This window comes from Armigeres subalbatus, chromosome 3 (assembly GCF_024139115.2).
Source record: "Armigeres subalbatus isolate Guangzhou_Male chromosome 3, GZ_Asu_2, whole genome shotgun sequence".
In the NCBI taxonomy this organism is placed as follows: Eukaryota; Metazoa; Arthropoda; class Insecta; order Diptera; family Culicidae; genus Armigeres; species Armigeres subalbatus.
The window spans coordinates 160,680,442-160,699,300 of record NC_085141.1 but is presented as its reverse complement, the minus strand read 5'-3'; the positions used below and the strand labels follow the sequence as shown (position 1 = coordinate 160,699,300).

The following is an 18,859-nucleotide window of genomic DNA, read 5'->3' as shown; positions in this document are numbered from 1 at the left end:
TGCAGGGCGTTCTTTAGGCGACCTTTCCCTGCAAGCACATCCTTGCAAGTCAAGCTCGCTGCGTTGATTACGCCTTCTATCTCGACCTCCCGCGAGGGCACATAAACTAAATATTCAACATTGTACGCCCTGTCACCAGCAATTTCATTCGCCACCTGGTATGTAGGTGCGGTGATACGTAGTTTGTTCCTGTTGATTTGGCTGAATTCAAGCTTCGTAAAACGACGCGTCAAATCTCGTTTTATGCCCAGAAAATCTAGGCTCTTCACTTTCTGCCGAAAGTAAACAACCCAAGGCCCAGGCGAAGCCGCATGGTACAATCGTGTGCGCCCTGCATCTTTTGGAGGCCCATTGCCTTCCACAGTCTCTGTCTCCATTCTCACCCCGCAAGGTGGAAGGATGATTTTGCTTATGTTAACTTAAGACTAATAGCTAATCAGAAAAAAAAAACTTAAAAAAAAACTAATTTTATTTATTCTATCAGTCCCACTCCGAATAAAGCAGATGGGAGAACAATGAAAACGTTTCTACTTATCTGCCCCTGCTGCTGTAGGTAGCAGCAGTAACAATAGCCTGCTTCACTGGCGTCGCCAGAAGCAGCTACTTCACTCGCCGACAGCGATCGCCTTGGATCCGTAGGTACTTAGGCACCACACAATAGACTCGCACTACCGAACACAATCCGCGATGAGACACAGCACACACGTCTGGCTCGTTCGAACTATCGGCACGGAATGGGATGGACATTTGTTGCAATGTCTCAATATTAGAAATTCTATGAAGTTCATTGGTACTATACCACGGAGGCAACTTCAGAATCATTTTCAAAATTTTATTTTGAATCCTCTGGAGTGCCTTCTTTCTGGTATTGCAGCAACTAGTCCATATTGGCACAGCATACAACATGGCAGGTCTAAAAATTTGTTTGTAAATCAAAAGTTTGTTCTTAAGACAAAGTTTTGATTTTCTGTTTATAAGTGGATATAGACACTTAATATATTTGTTACATTTGGCTTGAAGGCCTTCAATGTGATTTTTAAAGTTAATTTTTGATCTAGCAGAAGTCCTAAATATTTAGCTTCGCTAGACCAATTAATTAGAACCCCATTCATAGTGACAATATGTCTGCTAGAAGGTTTCAAATAAGAAGCTCTCGGCTTATGTGGGAAAATTATAAGCTGAGTTTTGGAAGCATTCGGGGAAATTTTCCATTTTTGCAAGTAAGTGGAGAAAATATCCAAACTTTTTTGCAATCTACTACAAATGACACGAAGGCTACGCCCTCCCTTATTCCGTTTACCTAAGACAATGCGCTATGCCTCAAAACTCTAAAATAATAGCCGTTTAGTATTCTGAAGCTGCAATTTTGTTACATAGGGTAAATGGCTCAAACCTTAGCCTATTATGCTGCGGTTGAGCATATTTATTGTTGTACATCAGCATATATTGGAGCTCTAACCAATATTATGCCGTCAGGCGACTTGCCTACTTTTGGTTGTTGCGTTAAAAACAACGATAATTGCCCACAATTTATTATTTAAGCCACCAAAAGTGTCGAGCGATCGATCTTTTGACAAAAACAGTTTAATGATTAATTCCCCCTAAAGCGAGTTGAGAAAATCATTTTTCCACCAAAATGAGATGGACACGTGGGGTCTTCAGCAAAGCTGTAGCAAATGTTATTCTGAACATTTTTGCTGAATATGCCGATTCTTTATCTCTTATAAATAACAAACTTGAGACGTTTTATGTGAAAACCACTCAAAAAGAAAGTTACAATGTTGTGAAAACATGTATTTTTGCTTGTTTAACAACTTTGTAGAGGAAAGAAAAAATGAAAAAAAATCGTTGGAAAGAGTTAAAATGAAAAATATTTTTTTAAGGGATTTTCACGTACGAGATGAAACGGCCTAGGGCCTAGAAAATCTCGTAAATAAAGATAATATAATAAAAAAGGTAATTTATCATATGGTATTTTTACTGAGCAAGTGTCAAAACTATATAATAATAACATAACACATCTTAAGTGTGTTATATATATATATATATATAAGCGATAGAGACTCGGCATGTTCAGCAAAGTTGTTCGTAATAAAATTTGCTACAACTTTGCTGAAGAGACCTACTACTTATTCTGATAGAAATTTTTTTTTCTCAACTCACTTTTAGAGGGATTGATCATCAAACTTTTAGCCTTCAAGGCTAGTACGCTGCTGAAAAGTACTGTGCAAATAGATAGAATACGGAATGATTCAGCTAGAAGCGATTCAAATATGATGTCCACTACTTTTTGAGATTTCTAACCCCCTCCCCTTCTGTCACGCTTTTTGTATACCGAGTATATGTACTGTCACAAAATCTTAAACCCCCTACACCCTAAAACCTGTGACCTCATTTTTGAACGACCCCCTAATGAAATTCCGTGAGCAGTAGTAGTAGTAGTAGTAAAATTCTTCTTTATTTAGTCATTTTTTGTTCGTGATAGGCCGGCTGGCCCTACAACTTCGATTTGATTTAATTTTTTTTAATAAGTATTGTTATTTCAGTTTTAAGATATGATATATCATGACGGATTTTAGGAGGCGCTAGTGTGTTTTTAAAATTTGATAAACTAACTAATATGTACACTAATATTTACAATAAAAAATTGATAACCTAGATTGGAACTAGCGCCCCAATTGGAGCTTGATCCGAATGCAAGCAACGGACCATAAACTTTCCTTTACACTCACCAAAGCGTTCATGTAAGGTTTTTATCCCGGCCAGACGGTGGACCTCGGATGTTTTTGTCCTGGGAGGGGTGTTGAGGATCATCCTCAGGAATTTATTTTGGACCCGTTGATGTTTGAGGTGGTGGGTTTTAGCGCAGCTCTCCCACACCGGCATGTCGTATTCGATCACAGGGAGGATGCTTTGCAAGCTTATTTTTCAGGAACAATGACGACCGACGTGCTGACTTGCCTGAAAATAAGCTTGCTGTCGAGAGTCAAGCCAAGGTAGTCGGCCTCATTGGTCCATTCCACTGTCGTGCCATTGAGGATGATTTTACAGTCCCCAGGCGGAACATGTTTAGGGGATTTAGAGCGGGGATAATGATGACCAGGGTCTTCGCCGCGTTGATACAGATCTTCCAGCTGGTGAGGTACTCTGTCAGGGCATCCAGGCCTCGTTGGAGTTTTGCCACTAGCGCTCTGATCACTCTACCGTTGTAGACGATGAAGGTGTTATCTGCGAACAGAGACAGAATGCCGCCTTCTGGAGGTTCTGGCATGTCGGAGGTAAACAGATTGAAAAGCAGGGGCCCTCGCTCCGCTGATTGAGGCCCGGAATGTCCTTGCCGACAGGTAATTGTTAATTATTTTCACCAGGTAGCTGGGAAGATTGTAGCGCTGTAGTTTGTACACCAGGCTATAATGCCATACATTGTCAAATGCCTTCTCGACATCAAGTAAGGTCATGGCGGATGTTTTTGAGACAAACTTGTTCCGTCTGAGGACGTTGGTAGCTCGAGTCAGTTGGTGTACAGTTGACCGACCGGGTCGGAACCCAAGCTGTTCCTCGATGATGGTGAGATTTTCGTCAGACTCAAGTAACCGGTGATAAATATCTTTTTCGAATAGCTTGGATAATCCTGAGAGAAGGCTGATGGGACTATGACTTTTGGGAGAGGAAGGATCCTTCCCAGGCTTTCGGATGGGGATGACTTTCGCTGACTTCCAGGACGATGGGAAGTAGCTGAGCCGGAGACACTGATTAAAGATCAGCGAAAGGTGCTCAAAGAACGGAGCACTCATGTATTTGAGCTTGAGATTCAGGATCCTATCGAAGCCTGGGGCCTTCATGTTCTTCGATGATTTGATATAGGCCGTTGATTCGGGATTAATTTGCGATTTGGGCGTAAATTATTTTGTAAACAAACATTGATTTATTGATTGCGTAGATTGCAAGCGTTTTTCTCCAAAACTAATTCCCTTACCTGATAGAGGAGGGCCTATTCTATCGGATGCATACCGTGGTTTCCTTAGAAAATGCTTACTTTAGCAGGAATTCGCCTTCCAATGTTTGTTTACAAAATAAGTTACGCCCAAATCGCAAATCGGTCCCGAATTCGCCAGCTGAGATCTCCAACTCCTCCGAGAACTCGTTGGGAATCAAATGAATGTCACGATGCACGGGCCGGTATCGCTCCCAGCCGACGACGGTGTAGTTGATTACTCCGATCAGTTCCCTGAAGGAGATGGAGCCATGCTCCAGATGGACCAGGTAAAGCTGATTTCGGTACTTTCTGGCCTTGTCGTGGCGAGCGATTTTGTGCACGGCGATAGGCTTGAGTCCACTGCTTTCTAGCTCGGTGATAAGCTCTCCCGCCTTCATAACGTGGAGCCCTCGCAGCAAAGTCTTGAGCGGCTTCGTGCCGGGGAGGTTTTGAGTGTAAAACTCATACTTGTGGATCTGTAGGAACTCTACGATAGATTTGTGGTGATCTGGATTGGCAGGCATCACCTTGAATCCCTCACTGCAAAGCCGGAACGTGCACTTGAGGCGCTTTGCAATGAGCTGGCGGATTTTCGGCCGCAAATCCGGTGGATGCCCTTAACGAAAACAGGCGGGCACTTTTCCATCCGCTCAGTTTGCACCTGCGGCAGCAGCGATTGCTACTTCTTTCTCTTTTTCGGCGAATGGCGTCATCAAGCGGCAACGGCGAGAACATGTTGCTCTGCAAAAGCTGCTTGGAAGGGTTACCCGCGCCACAAAAGCAGTGCGCTTAGGCACTTTTCCAGTGACCGAGTCGGCCACCGAGTCTCCCATGACGGGTCAGGAGAAAATAACGCCAACGCAACGAAGCGAAAACGTAAACAGCGAACGAACGAGAAAAAACACTTGGAAAAAATGCGCGAGCGAAAAAAACAAGTCCGTACTTGCTGCTGTCTCGAACTGGGTTCTGGAATAAGCAGTACGAAGCTGACAAGTAGAGCAACTTTCGTAACGCTAATAACGCCTTCTGGGTAAAGTAAATGGAGCTGTCACTTTTTCTTACGAATAAATATTCCGTATCATCATTCCGAAAGTGACATTTATCCTATACTGAATCAGTTGTCAAATTTACTTTGGTAATTTGATCAAATTTTCCGTAAAGCCATTACGTATCAGCAGCGTACTAGGGTACTAGGCTTTCAGGTTCAGACACACGCAAAAAGTAACTAACTAAAACCCCACGACTGTGTAACACTGCTAAAAAAACATTTAAAGTTGGTCTACATTAGAAATACTAGAATAAGAGATCGGCGAAGACGCCATCTTGTTTCCAATTAAACCGTCATAAGCGGTTCCATTTCGACTTGTTTACTTTTTGCATCCATAAGAAGCAAGCAAAAAGTTCAAGTGCTGCCAGTATCATTGTCACGATTTCATGCATTTTCATACGTTGCCATTTCGACAGTTTTTCACTCCGCCGGTCTCTGGTTATAGGGTAGCTAGTCTACATGCTATTCATAATTGAACGCATTATGTTTGATATCGCATTTATTCTATTATATTCACCCTCGCGAATTAAGACGCACATCAGAGTGTATGTAATTAAGAGTGGCGACACTGTCAGAATGAATCACCCACTTTGAGCGTGCTTACAGCGGCACACTAGGAGTTAACTTTCTGAAATCAGTAACTTTCCGAAATCAGTATCAAAATTTTTCTTTTTGCGGAATCCGTAAAGTTCTTCCGCGGCTGTCAAAGTTCTACCGCAAGCCTGAAAATCTTCAATACACTGAAACAAAAATTTGATATTTGGCGTTGTTATAGTAGAATGCCATGCCAACCAGCAGAGAAAAAGTATGAAATGACAGCTACGGTAGTTTAAAAATTGAACCGTAAAGAGGAAAGTTTTCTCTGGAACAGCAATATAGCGCCTGTATATGACAGCGACGGGTAGAAAATCAGCCAATGCCAATAATTCATTGGAACATAATTCATCTGTCATTCCCATACAAATGCGTGTTCCAAACGAGCAGGAGACCTGTCAAATGCGGCACATGTCGCCACTCTTAATTACATACACTCTGACGCACATGAGGTCAATTATCTTTCTAACTTTTTGCTCGGGCTGCCCATTCAGGGTAGTATGATTCATTATCTGCAATATTATGTTAAGCAACACGAATCTGGTCCGCTTCTTCAAATATTTCCTTTTCTTCCGTTTTCTGTTAACTGATTCTCTCTTGCACTGCTTTTCTCATGCGGTTGACCGCCTCTTTGCTCGCCTTGTGTGCAGCATAGGGTAGGCAAGCAAACGTATTTTAGCCCTCGACGCAACGGCATCGGGCTATCGGACCCAACGATTGAAACGAACGGGGTACTGCGTTGAGTTTGAGTGGCAAGTTGTCTCGACCCGGCATATGTAGCAGGAACGCGCGTCTCAGTATCAACCTAGCATTCGAGACGATAACAGCCTCATTGGACAACATAACAGCAGTGTTTACACGCGTGTTGCGATCATAAAAGAAGCGAACATCAGCTGTGATCGGTTTGAAAACTTACGCGAAATTCCGTGTGTCATAGCTCTAGTCATAACAGAGAACACCCACGTGCGTTCAATCATCTGTGAATGTGTTTTATTAGTCTGAGACAAATCTTCTGAGCGCTAAGTACCGTTGATGATGATGAGCTAGGAGAAACAGTTTAGCGCGCCAATGATATTGTCAGAACTCCGTTATGGCTAAGTAATCCCGGGAAAGTAGATTAGTGTCTATCGAAGATTAGCAACAGGCATATGCAGGTGAAACAAATTAATTTTGCAAGCAATATTGGGTCACCGTAACAGTGGTAGTGCACATTGACTATAGATCTTATTCCGGGTGGGATGAGTGAGGGTGATTAATATGAGACCCTGAGTGCAGCACAAATTGAAGTGCAACTAAGAAAAGTCAACAAAAGGTGTGAGAAGAAATCGGGTTCATGGAGCAACGCTTTCTCTTGCGCGGATCACGGTGTTCCGGTAAACGGGTGGTGGTGGGTGCATAATGCGAGAAAGAAATCGTTTTGGGCAAATGAAAATAAAATTGAAGGAAAGGAAAACGAAAATAGGCGGCACACGGCATATGAGAAGTGTCTGACCTTGATTTTTGTTTCGGTCGTCGAATCAAATGGGCGGTTACTCGATGTGGATGGACGAAAAATTTAGATGTCGCGACTTTCGGTTCGGTTTTTATTTTTTGTGCGCTAGCCTGTAAATCATTAGAAAAGAAAAAGCGAAACGAAGCAGGGTGCCCTTAATTAAGTATTTCTAATCATTTTTTTGCCAAACAGAAATACATGATGCTAATATACAAAGCAATCGTTTGTTGAATACGTTCATTTAGCAATTTCGCCGAAGCCGAGGAGAAGTGTGGCAATTGGTTATTGTGACTAACGGGAATAAAACGGGAAATTACGCTACGCTTGCAGCCGCAGAAATCAGCAACGGGCATTCCCGTTGACTTGGTGCAGAACGTTTGGCCTGGAGAGATTCGAGTCGGACCAGTCGTTTGCAATGGATAAGCAAACCGTAGCACTGACCACAATATTTCTGTTGCTGGTGTTAGGTAATTATCTCGCTCTTCTTACTTCTACGCTAGGTATATGGTTAAAGGTGTATGTACAATGTGTACTTTTCATGAGATGTATTTTTACGCGTATGAATTCAATAAAAAAAAATGAAATTTTGTTTAAAGTTTAGTATCTATAAAAATATATATGCAGTCCTTCATAACCATGTGTTAAACAAAATTAAAAATCGTTGGTATAAAAAGGGCCTGCATTGCATTGGAAATATGTATATGTCATACCTACTCATAACTTATTTCAAATAATCAGGAAAGCATTAATTTTCATTCAGCTCTATTTATACTTGTTCACGGACTACCGAACTTTCGAACAAATCTGATTTGTTCGAATCATCTACTAATTTGATTTTCATACGCGAGTAGAAGAATAAACGATGTCTTCAGAAGAAGGTTAGAATAAAGAAAAAACGTTGATATAGACGATAATAGGCCATTTAGGAAGCAATCTGAAGAATAATTTTAAAAATAACATAAAAAAGTGGAATTTTGGCCTCTGATTATCTCGAAAACACTGCGCTGAGAACAATTTTCGAAGAAATCTAATTTTATAATTTTTCAAAAACATTTTGAAGTTCAGTGTCTAGTATTGTATGGCTGTATATTTGAAAGCACATTTGTACCAGAGTGTATGTAATTAAGAGTGGCGACATGTACCATATTTGACAGGTCTCCTGCTCGTTTGGAACGCGATTTTGTATGGATGAATTTTGTTCCAATTCTGACAGTGTCGCCACTCTTAATTACATACACTCTGATTTGTACGTAAACAAGAATATATTTTACCTGCTATTGTGAATGCTCAAAATAGAAACAATTAAAAAAAAACAAATTGCGCAAGAATAGTATACAATATGGTCGACACAATCAGAAAAAATGGGTCACAATACGTTATAATTAGGGGTGGTGGAAATTCGCGATTTCGCGGAAGCCGCGAAATTTGATGCTGGCCGCGAAATTTGATGCTGGCCGCGAAATTTAAACATTTTAGCGAAAAACCGCGAAATTAACCTTTCCCGACAATAATTTTATTCCATTCTATTGCCTCAGTCGATTTCTTGACCTAGTCAATACACTCGACAAAAAACGCATTTTTTGACGTCTCGAAAATATATATTTTTTAAGTGCAAAGTCCGAAATTGGTCGAATGTTAAGCCAAAATCAAATTCAAGAACAAATTTGTTTTTCTTTCAAATTTTAAAAATAGTTAGAGACGTAAAAAATATTGGTTCTTTAGGAAAGTTAGAGATTCTCAAAGGGTTACTACCAAATTGCATTCACATGACCTGCAATACTCACATTCTAGGATTGCTTGGCGAAGTTTAGAGAAAAAAGTCTCCCAACGTTGATCATCTCGTGGCATGTTTCAAATCTATTTTTCTCATTCGGCCTCTTTCCACTTTTCTCAGCTCTTCAAAATAGCGGTGAAATATCTGTCTATTCCTGGAAACTCGGTAGATGCTGAACGTAGTGTCTGCCAGTACAATTTAATCAACACTTCCCAGCGCCAAAAGTTGACGAAAAAAAATTTGGCTTTTGATCAGTAATGCAAAGAAATAATAAAATAATAATTTGAAATTAATAAACGCAACAATTTAAATAAATATGTAATCTACATTGTCTTTTTTATTTTTGGTACCGAAATACAGTTTACCTGGGAAATTGCCGCAAATTTTCAGATTTTCTGAATTGACTGTCCGCGAAATTTTGAAAATTTTGCCGCGAATTTCCACCACCCCTAGTTATAATCCACAATCGCATAACCGGGTGTTGCCGTTTATTGAATTATTAAAAACAATCAGTGACTGTTTGGACACAATAGGATGATTCGCTTGTGAGTTATGGATACAATGGCCACGTTATCCTATCGGTTTTATCATTTTCCAATTGTACCGGTAACTGCAAAATTAAACTGTCAATTTCGGACCGGGCCTGGTGTATACAGGTAGTAACTTATATTCATTAAATAATTATACATTATTTTTCCAGCGCTTGAGAAAGTAAGGATAAAAATAAGGAAAATAAGGATAGCAATTGGAGCATTTGATGAACTAAATAGTCAAGAAATTAGAAAATTAAGAGAGATGACCAAATAGTGTCTAAATATTCTCAATCATTCATCAAACATCAATTATCAGTTGATTTCTGTGGTCGTGAACTGCCATTACGGCCCTTAAAGCATCCCGGTTTCTTTCATTTAACGGTTGAGCGCTTGCATATTTACTTTGTTGGTTTAAAAATCTATAATTATGAGACATTTCTCCTAAATAATAGGGCGTGGATGGCACTACATGTTTTGCTAGATGAACAGAGATAGTCTCAAATGCAAAATGATTTCATCGATATCTATTTAAATCTCAGTTTGGTTAGCTAGTTTTCAATACATTTATAGTTAACGCGCTTGCTCTAATTTATACATTGAAATCATGCACATGCAGTAAACTGTTTCTCGTATGATAGTGTTTCGCTCCATATTAGAATTACTAAATATGCATGAGCCGTATTTAACTGAAGAAGGCTGACATTGCATGTTTTTATCTGCCTTTTTTCTCGGGTTTCCATGTTTTCTATCTTGTTCTATCAACCTTGCATCGTGCGCCGACACATTAGATAGCACGTAAATAGGTTAGCTAGCTGAATGATAATTTGTGGAGCACAGAGTTTCAAATAAGGCAGCTGATTGATTACTTACGTAGCCCATCAGATGATAGCGAGAAGGACTACTTGGGCAGCACCCAGTATTTTCCATTCCAACGTTTATTACTAAGCCGCATTCAATCCAGATGGCCTGAATTTTTGTTACATCACTAGAAACCTACATATAGTTTTTATGCACTAAACAAGTAGAATAATGCGTCCTACGATTCAACAAACCATTATTATCAGATATAGATTCAAATCTTATCGCTAGTTACACATATTGACTTGAAGAAGGTACGATAAGTCGATGGTTCGTGTGATGTAGTAATTTATGTTTCAGAGACGCTTTCTGATCTCTTTGAAAACAGGAGTAGATAATTTACGACGAGGTATGATTTTTCATATCGGTGGTAACTAGATCGGGGTAGTCAAAAAGTATGGTCTCAGTTGACGACCGAATATGGTATTTATTAGCAAAAACCCAGATTAATCCACCTAGCGGTGATGGTGCCTTTCTCATTTTTTTCGAGTGAGTAATTTCTACACACATTTTGTATGAAAAAAAAAGTATTTTGGCCATAACTTATGAGCCCATAGTCCGATTGGGGCAATTTTCAATACGAAACAATGAGACAAGATTCCGCGTCGAATGCAACTTGTTGCGAGCAAATAGTTTAAGGATAAGTGCCTGGAAAATGAGTGAGATTATTTTGCGCACACACATACACACAAACATACACACACACCAGTCGTGATACCAGTCGTGCAGAGAGAAGCAGGCGCGAAGTCGACCCTTCCCACCTTCCGAGGAAATAGGGTGTGGTAAGGCCACCTGGAAAGCCGGCAATGCGCTGGCACGATACCATGGTGTTCTTCTGAAAAAGCAAGTCACGATGTTCGATGCTGCAAGGACATGCAGCTAACCTCGAGGGTGCATTACTTTCTTGTTGTACCGAAGGGACGATGGGCTTGGCGGCAATGGAAACGGTTTAGCGGGTCGGGATGTAGTCCTGCCTCCCTCGTTTGCTGTTGGAAGTGGTCCCTAACCCCACACTTCCTGGACAATCCAGGATGTCTGTTGAGCAGATTCCCCCTCCATTGCTTAGGAAGAAAAAAAAACACACATACACAGACATCACCTCAATTCGTCGAACTGAGTCGATTGTATAACACTATGGGTCTCTGGGCCTTCTATAAAAAGTTTGTTTTGGAGCGATCATATAGCCTTTACCGTATACTTAGTATACGAGAAAAGCAAAAACAGGACTTGTACTGTAATAAAAAGTACAACAGTTTCAAAAATTGCACATTGCACACCTAGACTCTTGTCTCATTTTATTAAATTCAAATTAAATTTAAATTCTTAAGTAAGTCCTTAATTCAAATTAAACTTACAATAATTTCCTTGCTCACAGAGCAAGATTACTTTTGATAGATATCGAATTGTGTTTGACAGATGTCCTATTAGTTTTATCGAAAGGCACATGTGATTCTAATGACCAGGTGATGTTCAATTTTCGAACTGTTACAAATGTAAATGAAAATCATGTTATCGCTTTTTCAATGTAATTGTGCGTTGAATATCATGCACATAAACAAAGCACGAAATAAGGTGTATAAACACATTACCTTACCATTATAACTACACTCGACCGAAAACAATACCTTGTTCATTCTAAAAATTCAAAACCATTAAGTTTACAAGAAATAATGTGAAACGAAACAAAAGATGGCTACGCTTGCGACGTAGCCAAAACAACATGAAACTTTGAGGTCATGAGTAATGTAAAAATAAAATGAAATGGTAATTTCTATCGTTTATCATGCTCCAATTATGTGCATTGAAGTAAATTTACATGATTCTGTTGAACAGTTTTAGACGCTTCCTTATTTGGCATAACATAAGTGGAACTACGTATGTGACCGAGGACCTTTCAAGTTCTGGAATGGTAAAATTCACAATTGGTCCCTATCGGTATATTCTATGTGGTATGATGAAAATGAAAAAGGTATCGGGTGAGGAAATATGTATTGTGTTTTTTTTTCGTGTACTGTAAGGGGAGGCGTAGGTAGCAGACAAAGGCAGACATTTAGGGACGTCCATGTGAAAATTCGAAATATTATGTCTTTATTAGAGAAATATTCGGCCCGAGGCTGGTTCATCTCAAAATATTAGAATTTATGTTAGTGTATTCACATTGTCCATAAATGATAAACATAGTGTTATTTTATATGCATAAAATAAGCATAGTTACGGTGTACTTCGTTTGTCTTTTGAAATCTTCATTCAGATGGCTATTAAAAATCAAGGTGGATGTGGTCCTTGATTTCAATCTATCTATCTATCTATATATCACAAAAGCACGAGAATTACGACTGCTGGCCCGCCCAACTTCACCGTAAGTACTTACTTAATGAGAGACCCCCGTCTCAGCGACAACCTCATAAGTACCACGGAGTTGGATAATCTCATCTAACCAGTTATTCCTTTCCCGTGGCGGTCACAGATATGCAGAAGATTCCTCGATCTCTTGTAGCAATGAGTGTCGAACTAATTTTCCTCTCCTAATCCTACATTGACTGTGAGAACGTGGCCTGCATCGTTTTTCTTCTTCCTCCATGGCTCTATAGGCCTTGAAGATGTAAAAGAAGATCATGAACTTAAACTTCTTTTAATTTATTATCAACAAACATTTAGGTAGCTAAATTTTGTTTCGATTCGTAGAACTTGCGAAACAGAACCAGTTTGAGGAATAAACAGACGCCATGTGTAAGCAGTCATTCTAAAAATCCCTGCTAAATGGTATGTTAATTTATAAACCGGCTAACATACTCGATAATACATCCGCATGAATACAAATCAGTAATCCACTCTAGACAATGTGTTTCGCGCAAAAGTTGATCTCTCAGAAAAAATCATTCGAAATTGGTTTACATCGTACACGAATGCTACTAACTGAAGAGAGTATTAAATCCGCGCTTTCTTTGGGTTGCGCCCTTTGTTGTTGGTCGCAAAGCAACCGCGTAGCGGCCTAACAATGGATATGTGCCGCTAACGATTTATCGACTAATAGAAAGCGAAAGTGCAATTAATGCTAATAACGTGGTGACATTGTGGTTGCTTTTAAGCTTTGTTGTCATACTTAGACGCTATTATTGAATAATATACGCATTGTAGACAAACAGTTGCAACATTTGCAATAGGTTTTTACTTTTGTGATATGGCTTTGAAGATACAGAAAAAGAACGAAATTTAAAAAAAAAAACCAGGTTAATCCACCTAGCAGTGATGATGCCTTTCTCGTGCATTATAAAATATATTGAAAGAATAACAATAGAAAGTATATCTTTCTATATCTTTGGGTTGTTGATTTTTTTCGGTGAAAAACGACACACACAATTCCCGTTTTTTAATAACGTTTCGGCTTACTCCATTCAGCCATCATCAGATCTGCGAAAATGATTTATTAATTACTTTTAGTTAAATACAATTTTCTTTTTCACCCACTTACATTGAATGGTCAAAAAAGCTTTTTAGGAGAATAGATCACATTTTTTCGATCATTTTGCATGTTTTTACATTAGTTAAAATGCATCGCCACCATTTTGGGGAAATTTTTTTTTCCAAGGGGGGACCCTTGGAAAAAACAATGATTTTTCAATAATTCCGAAATGCTATGTCCGATCGAGCCAATTTTCAATAGCAAACAATGGGACCGCATTCCCCGTCGAATGCAACCTGTTGCGAGTAAATCGGATAATGCTAAGTTCCAAAAAGTGTGTCTACAAAATTTGTACACATACACACATACACACACACAAACATACATACATACACACATACAGACATCTCCTCAGTTCGTCGAGCTGAGTTGATCGGTATATAATACTATGGGTCTCCGGGCCTTCTATTAAAAGTTCTTTTTTGAAGCAATCATATAGCCTTTCGGTACAACTTTGTTGTACGAGAAAGGCAAAAATACATGGAACAGGATACATATGAAGAAACTTTCAGAATTCCTAAACATGATACAAATTTAATTAGAAACAGTTTGCCTTGTGGGGTTTTAGTCGTCTTTAAGTACTTTATAAACACTTATATTTTGATATCACAGTATATACGCATTATATGAAAAGGCCAATGTCGTACTGCTAATAAATTATAGCTAAATTTCTTCCAATTTTTTTGAAAATTTAACAATTTTCCTATATTTTATAGATAAGCCCTTTTTTGTTTCATCTCCTTTTCGCAACGTCAAATCGCCAATAGGCATGACCGTATCAAATTTTGGGCGCCGTCCAGATAATGAAAATTAATCTGAATGTTTGCTCCCAATTGACGCGATCGCGGTCGGCGCAGACACAATGAAGCACGAGATCACTTCCGAGCCGTTGATTGCAGTGGACAGCGTGCATTGTCCGCCCCGGAACGGAATGATGACATCTCACGAGACGAGACAATAAATAATTCAATTTGAATATAACGCAAGCGGTTTTCTTTCCGTATGGTGGACGCGTCGAATAAATAATAGGTACAGGATGTGCTAATAGCATCGAAGTGAAACATTTTCCAAGAAATTCGAATCACAACGATTCATGACATTGCTCAATTGTGATTACGATTATTGTTCATCCCATTTTCTTTCTTTGAAGAAAAAACAATTTCGGAAAAATATTTAAATCCTCATAGTACAGTAGTACAGTCAAAATTTTAACGATCAAAACCATTACTTAGGAAGAATATAAATATCATTTTTTTTACTTTGCTAATGTAATGCCAATAAGATGAAGAAGAAGAAATACTAAACTTTTATTGATATTGAGCAAACAGAAATCTTCAACTTTGACTATTATTCAAGTTACAATAACTGTGCAGATTTCCAAAAATGTTAGCATTGCTCAAAGTGAGAGATATTCTAAAGCCATTATTCAGAATATCCTTTCCTTCCCTACCGAAAACATCCTAGGACCGAGGATCGAACTTGCTATCTCTGTATTGGTAATCCTACGCCGTTGGTTGCAAGGCTAACTGGAGATCCATAATAACTTTACCCTGAAAATCGACTTTCTTCACCAACCCTATTGGAATTTCAAGTAGGGTAAGACGGTATACTATGACCCCCCCCCCCGTGAAAAAATGGATTTTAACAAGTGCCTGTGCTGCCGTAATCTGGAAAAGTGACGTATGCGCCATTTTACAACATACATGTTTTCCATTTTTCTGTTAAAGAGTACGATTAGTACTACTCGTTAACACCTTTTTGGAAAATGGCGTATACGTCACTTTACCAGATTACGGCAGTGTGCAAAACGCCCTACCTTAACCAAAAACGTTTCATTAATATTTTATGGTTGTAGGCGCATTATACCGTCTTACCCTAATTACTATTATGAAATTTTTAAAGTCTTACCCTAATTACTATTATAAAAATTAAATTAAGTATACTTTGTCGTACAAATACGAGGAAGGCAATAACATGATATCGAACGTCAAGATCTTTATATATGTGAGGTCAAATGACTTCGTTATTCTTCTTCTTTATTGGCATTACATCCCCACACTGGGACATTGTCGCCTCGCAGCTTGGTGTTCATTAAGAACTTCCACAGTTATTAACTGCGAGGTTTCTAAGCCAAGGTACCATTTCTGCATTCGTATATCATGAGGCTAACAAAAAGATATTTTAGTTACCAGATAAAGATTGTCGCTTCGGTTCCCTTTGTTCTGCTGTCCGAAACATGTGTGGTCAAATCGTATGTATTTTTCCTTCAATGACATTTAGATCCCTTATCCTCGCCAGCAAAAGATGTTCCGGACAGCGACGACAGCGACAATCTTTATCTGGTAACTAAAATATCTTTTGGCTAACACGATGATACTTCTATGCCCAGGGAAGTCGAGACAATTTCCAAACCGAAAATTGTCTAGACCGGCACCGGGAATCGAATCCAACCACCTTCAGCATGGTCTTGCTTTGTAGCCACGCATTTTACCGCACGGATAAGGAGGGCCCCGACTTTGTTAGTAGATAGGAATAACCATCGCCAATTTTTTAAAACAAAACACAATCTTCCACTCATTTTAACGACGCATGTTGTGCTACGCGTCGCGGCAGGCAATGTTTATTTGTTACGCAGGCAGATTGGAATGATAAGACAATGGATATGTATTCGATTGTGACACACTTTAAACTGACCGGGAAAATGGAACGAAGCATAATCGATGCCTTTGCCAAACTCAATAGTCAAAGTGGATTGACAATCCAAGATATTCGACCGGCGGTTTTAACATTTTGCGATCGGTGATGATGCCATTATTACTGTGACGACAGAACGATGATGAGTTTACATCTTTGTCGGCAGCATACAATTGAGTTTTATCAGCGCTTCCGGGATGGGTGCCGTTAGTGTTGGGCTCTAACGATGCTATATTATTAACAGTGCCGTTATGTTGCAGTTGATTGTAGGTTAATAGACTGCTTCTATATTAACCATAATAATCATCGGGATAATCAGCACATTTGAATAGCGTTTTATGTACGTTCGAGTGTGAATGTTTATACACAATGGTCATCACTGATTTTTGTTCATAATGTTATCAAGTAAGATTAGATTTTTAATTCAAAATGTGGGAAATTTTCGAGACATGCATTTCGACTCGATTTTGACACCCAAAAAAAATGTCATTCTTTTTATTTTCGTAAATAATACCACAAACAACATTGATTTTCATGGAATAACTTTCACCGCCTGTAGTTTATTACAAACGACTTCTAAGCACCTGCAAAATATTCTGTAAACAATTTCGACAAGAAATAACGGGTACCGTTCATGCATTTGGCCTTTCCAAGGCATACAATGGTTCATATTTGTGGAATGAATTAAAAAATTGGAAGTATTTTTTTTTTTTAATTTTGTCACATACCCTGTTTTATCACCCCAAAATTCACCACGGGTGTGATAAAATCGGGATATTACTGTACCACGTGGACCAGTTTTGGTCAGATTTAAATACCCAGCGTGGACATTTGCTCATAAAAATTTTCAAAAAAAAATATGGACATTGGACAATCGACATACTTCCCCTCCCCAGTAAACTGTCCACGTGGTATATGGACAGCCCTAATTAGTATTTGTTTAACTTAATTGATTTTTTTACAATTCCAGATCATAAAATCTGGTTTTATAGATCGTGTTTAATATTGTAATAATATTGTCCTTTATGTACCAACAAACCAACAACTAGTACCAACAGTCCGTCTTGTTAAAAATACGCGGAACAAGTTGCCTCATAGAAGTAGCTAGTTTTCGAAGAGCGCCAAAACGCAGCTTGCGAAATATAAATAGAAAAGTTTCCCATGTCACGTAGAAATCGACAATTGTTCAACATCCATCCCCTTTGAAAAACCTTTAAATTTGTAATATAAACGCTCTTCGGGATACTCATTCCATTTCAACATAAATTTTTAGATCGTCGTAATTATGGCAGAAAAAATGTTTCTGAAAAATAGCTTACCCCTTAATGAAGATATAATTTAAATTCATCAATCCCGGTACAGTTAATAAATCCGAGAGGACACATGATCTTCGCTGAACCTGGATATATGAGAAAGGCAAATCGAGCTTCACCGTGACTAAGCACAATATTGGCGATGCCAACAAACTTGTTTTTTGCTCAGTATGCTTCGGCGTTTCCAACTGTGCCAAAAAAGTTTGCCTTTCACAACATTTTTTGCGACTTGTTGTGTAATAATTACCATTGGCATCAAATACCTGTCATGATTTGGTCCTGCGAATGTTTTGAAATGCTTTGTTATGAATATTCATTCTTGCAAACATGAACTACTGAGCTGGAAATTATACAATTCGGTCAGGGGCTTGATTAGCTAACGTAACATTTATCTAGACGTTCAGAAATATGTTGAATTATGTGTTCCTAATTTATTGAGATAATAAGTAATGCGATTTTTTTTTGTTTTATTATGGACTCACATAAGAACAAAGAGCTATATTTCATTTACGCACCCCTGTTAAAATATGAAAATGATAATTAAAGCCAAGGATGTTTCCGATCATTTAGTAATCTGGGTTTGATTATCTAAGATTTTGTCAATAACTCATACCAGAGCAGGGCTGGTAGCGATCAATGCCGCTCAAAATAGTGAGTTTAGTGACACTGGCGAAAAAAGGGACCAAATAGTGACCTTCAGCTGCAGAAAAGTGACCAAATAGACTTTTCACACTTAAATCATTTCACAGATTTCGGTGAAATGAAGTAAAATTCACCGGGAACTGTTCACTGACAAAAATCTAATCATATTCATTATGTGTGGCACACATAAATTTTGACTATAGCATTTCTCACATAACGGCTATGTGAATTTGCATATCATATATGTGGAAACACACATAACCCTTATTAACTAATAACCTTTATGTGGATTCTCCTATAGCAGGGCCCTGTAGCATAATCGGACTAATAATATTAGCTACAAGTTACAAGTTACAAGTTAAAAAATTACAAGTACTTATAATTTGTGTTGCATAATAATGTTTTGCCAACTAATAATACCTAGTACTTCTATTATTAGTAAAGTTGAAATGACAAGTCCGTCATTTACCTG

At 38.7% G+C, this 18,859-nt stretch overlaps 2 protein-coding genes across 6 annotated transcripts in view; one reads left to right on the top strand and one right to left on the bottom strand.

Annotated features, from left to right (window-relative positions):
* The window catches only part of LOC134225946 (rabankyrin-5), a 79,564-nt gene that overhangs the window by 13,829 nt on the left and 46,876 nt on the right, over nucleotides 1-18,859 (bottom strand). The window lies entirely within an intron of this gene.
* LOC134219429 (uncharacterized) overlaps nucleotides 6,297-18,859 on the top strand; it is a 36,776-nt gene continuing 24,213 nt past the window's right edge. Inside the window, exons 1-2 of one of the 4 annotated variants that reach the window (XM_062698162.1) lie at nucleotides 6,297-6,772; nucleotides 7,356-7,577. In XM_062698162.1, the coding sequence (XP_062554146.1) occupies nucleotides 7,526-7,577 (52 nt within the window). In that variant the 5' untranslated portion in view covers nucleotides 6,297-6,772; nucleotides 7,356-7,525. Of the gene's footprint in view, nucleotides 7,274-7,302; nucleotides 7,578-18,859 lie in introns of all 4 variants that reach the window. The other 3 variants (XM_062698164.1, XM_062698165.1, XM_062698163.1) reach the window with 3 other exon arrangements.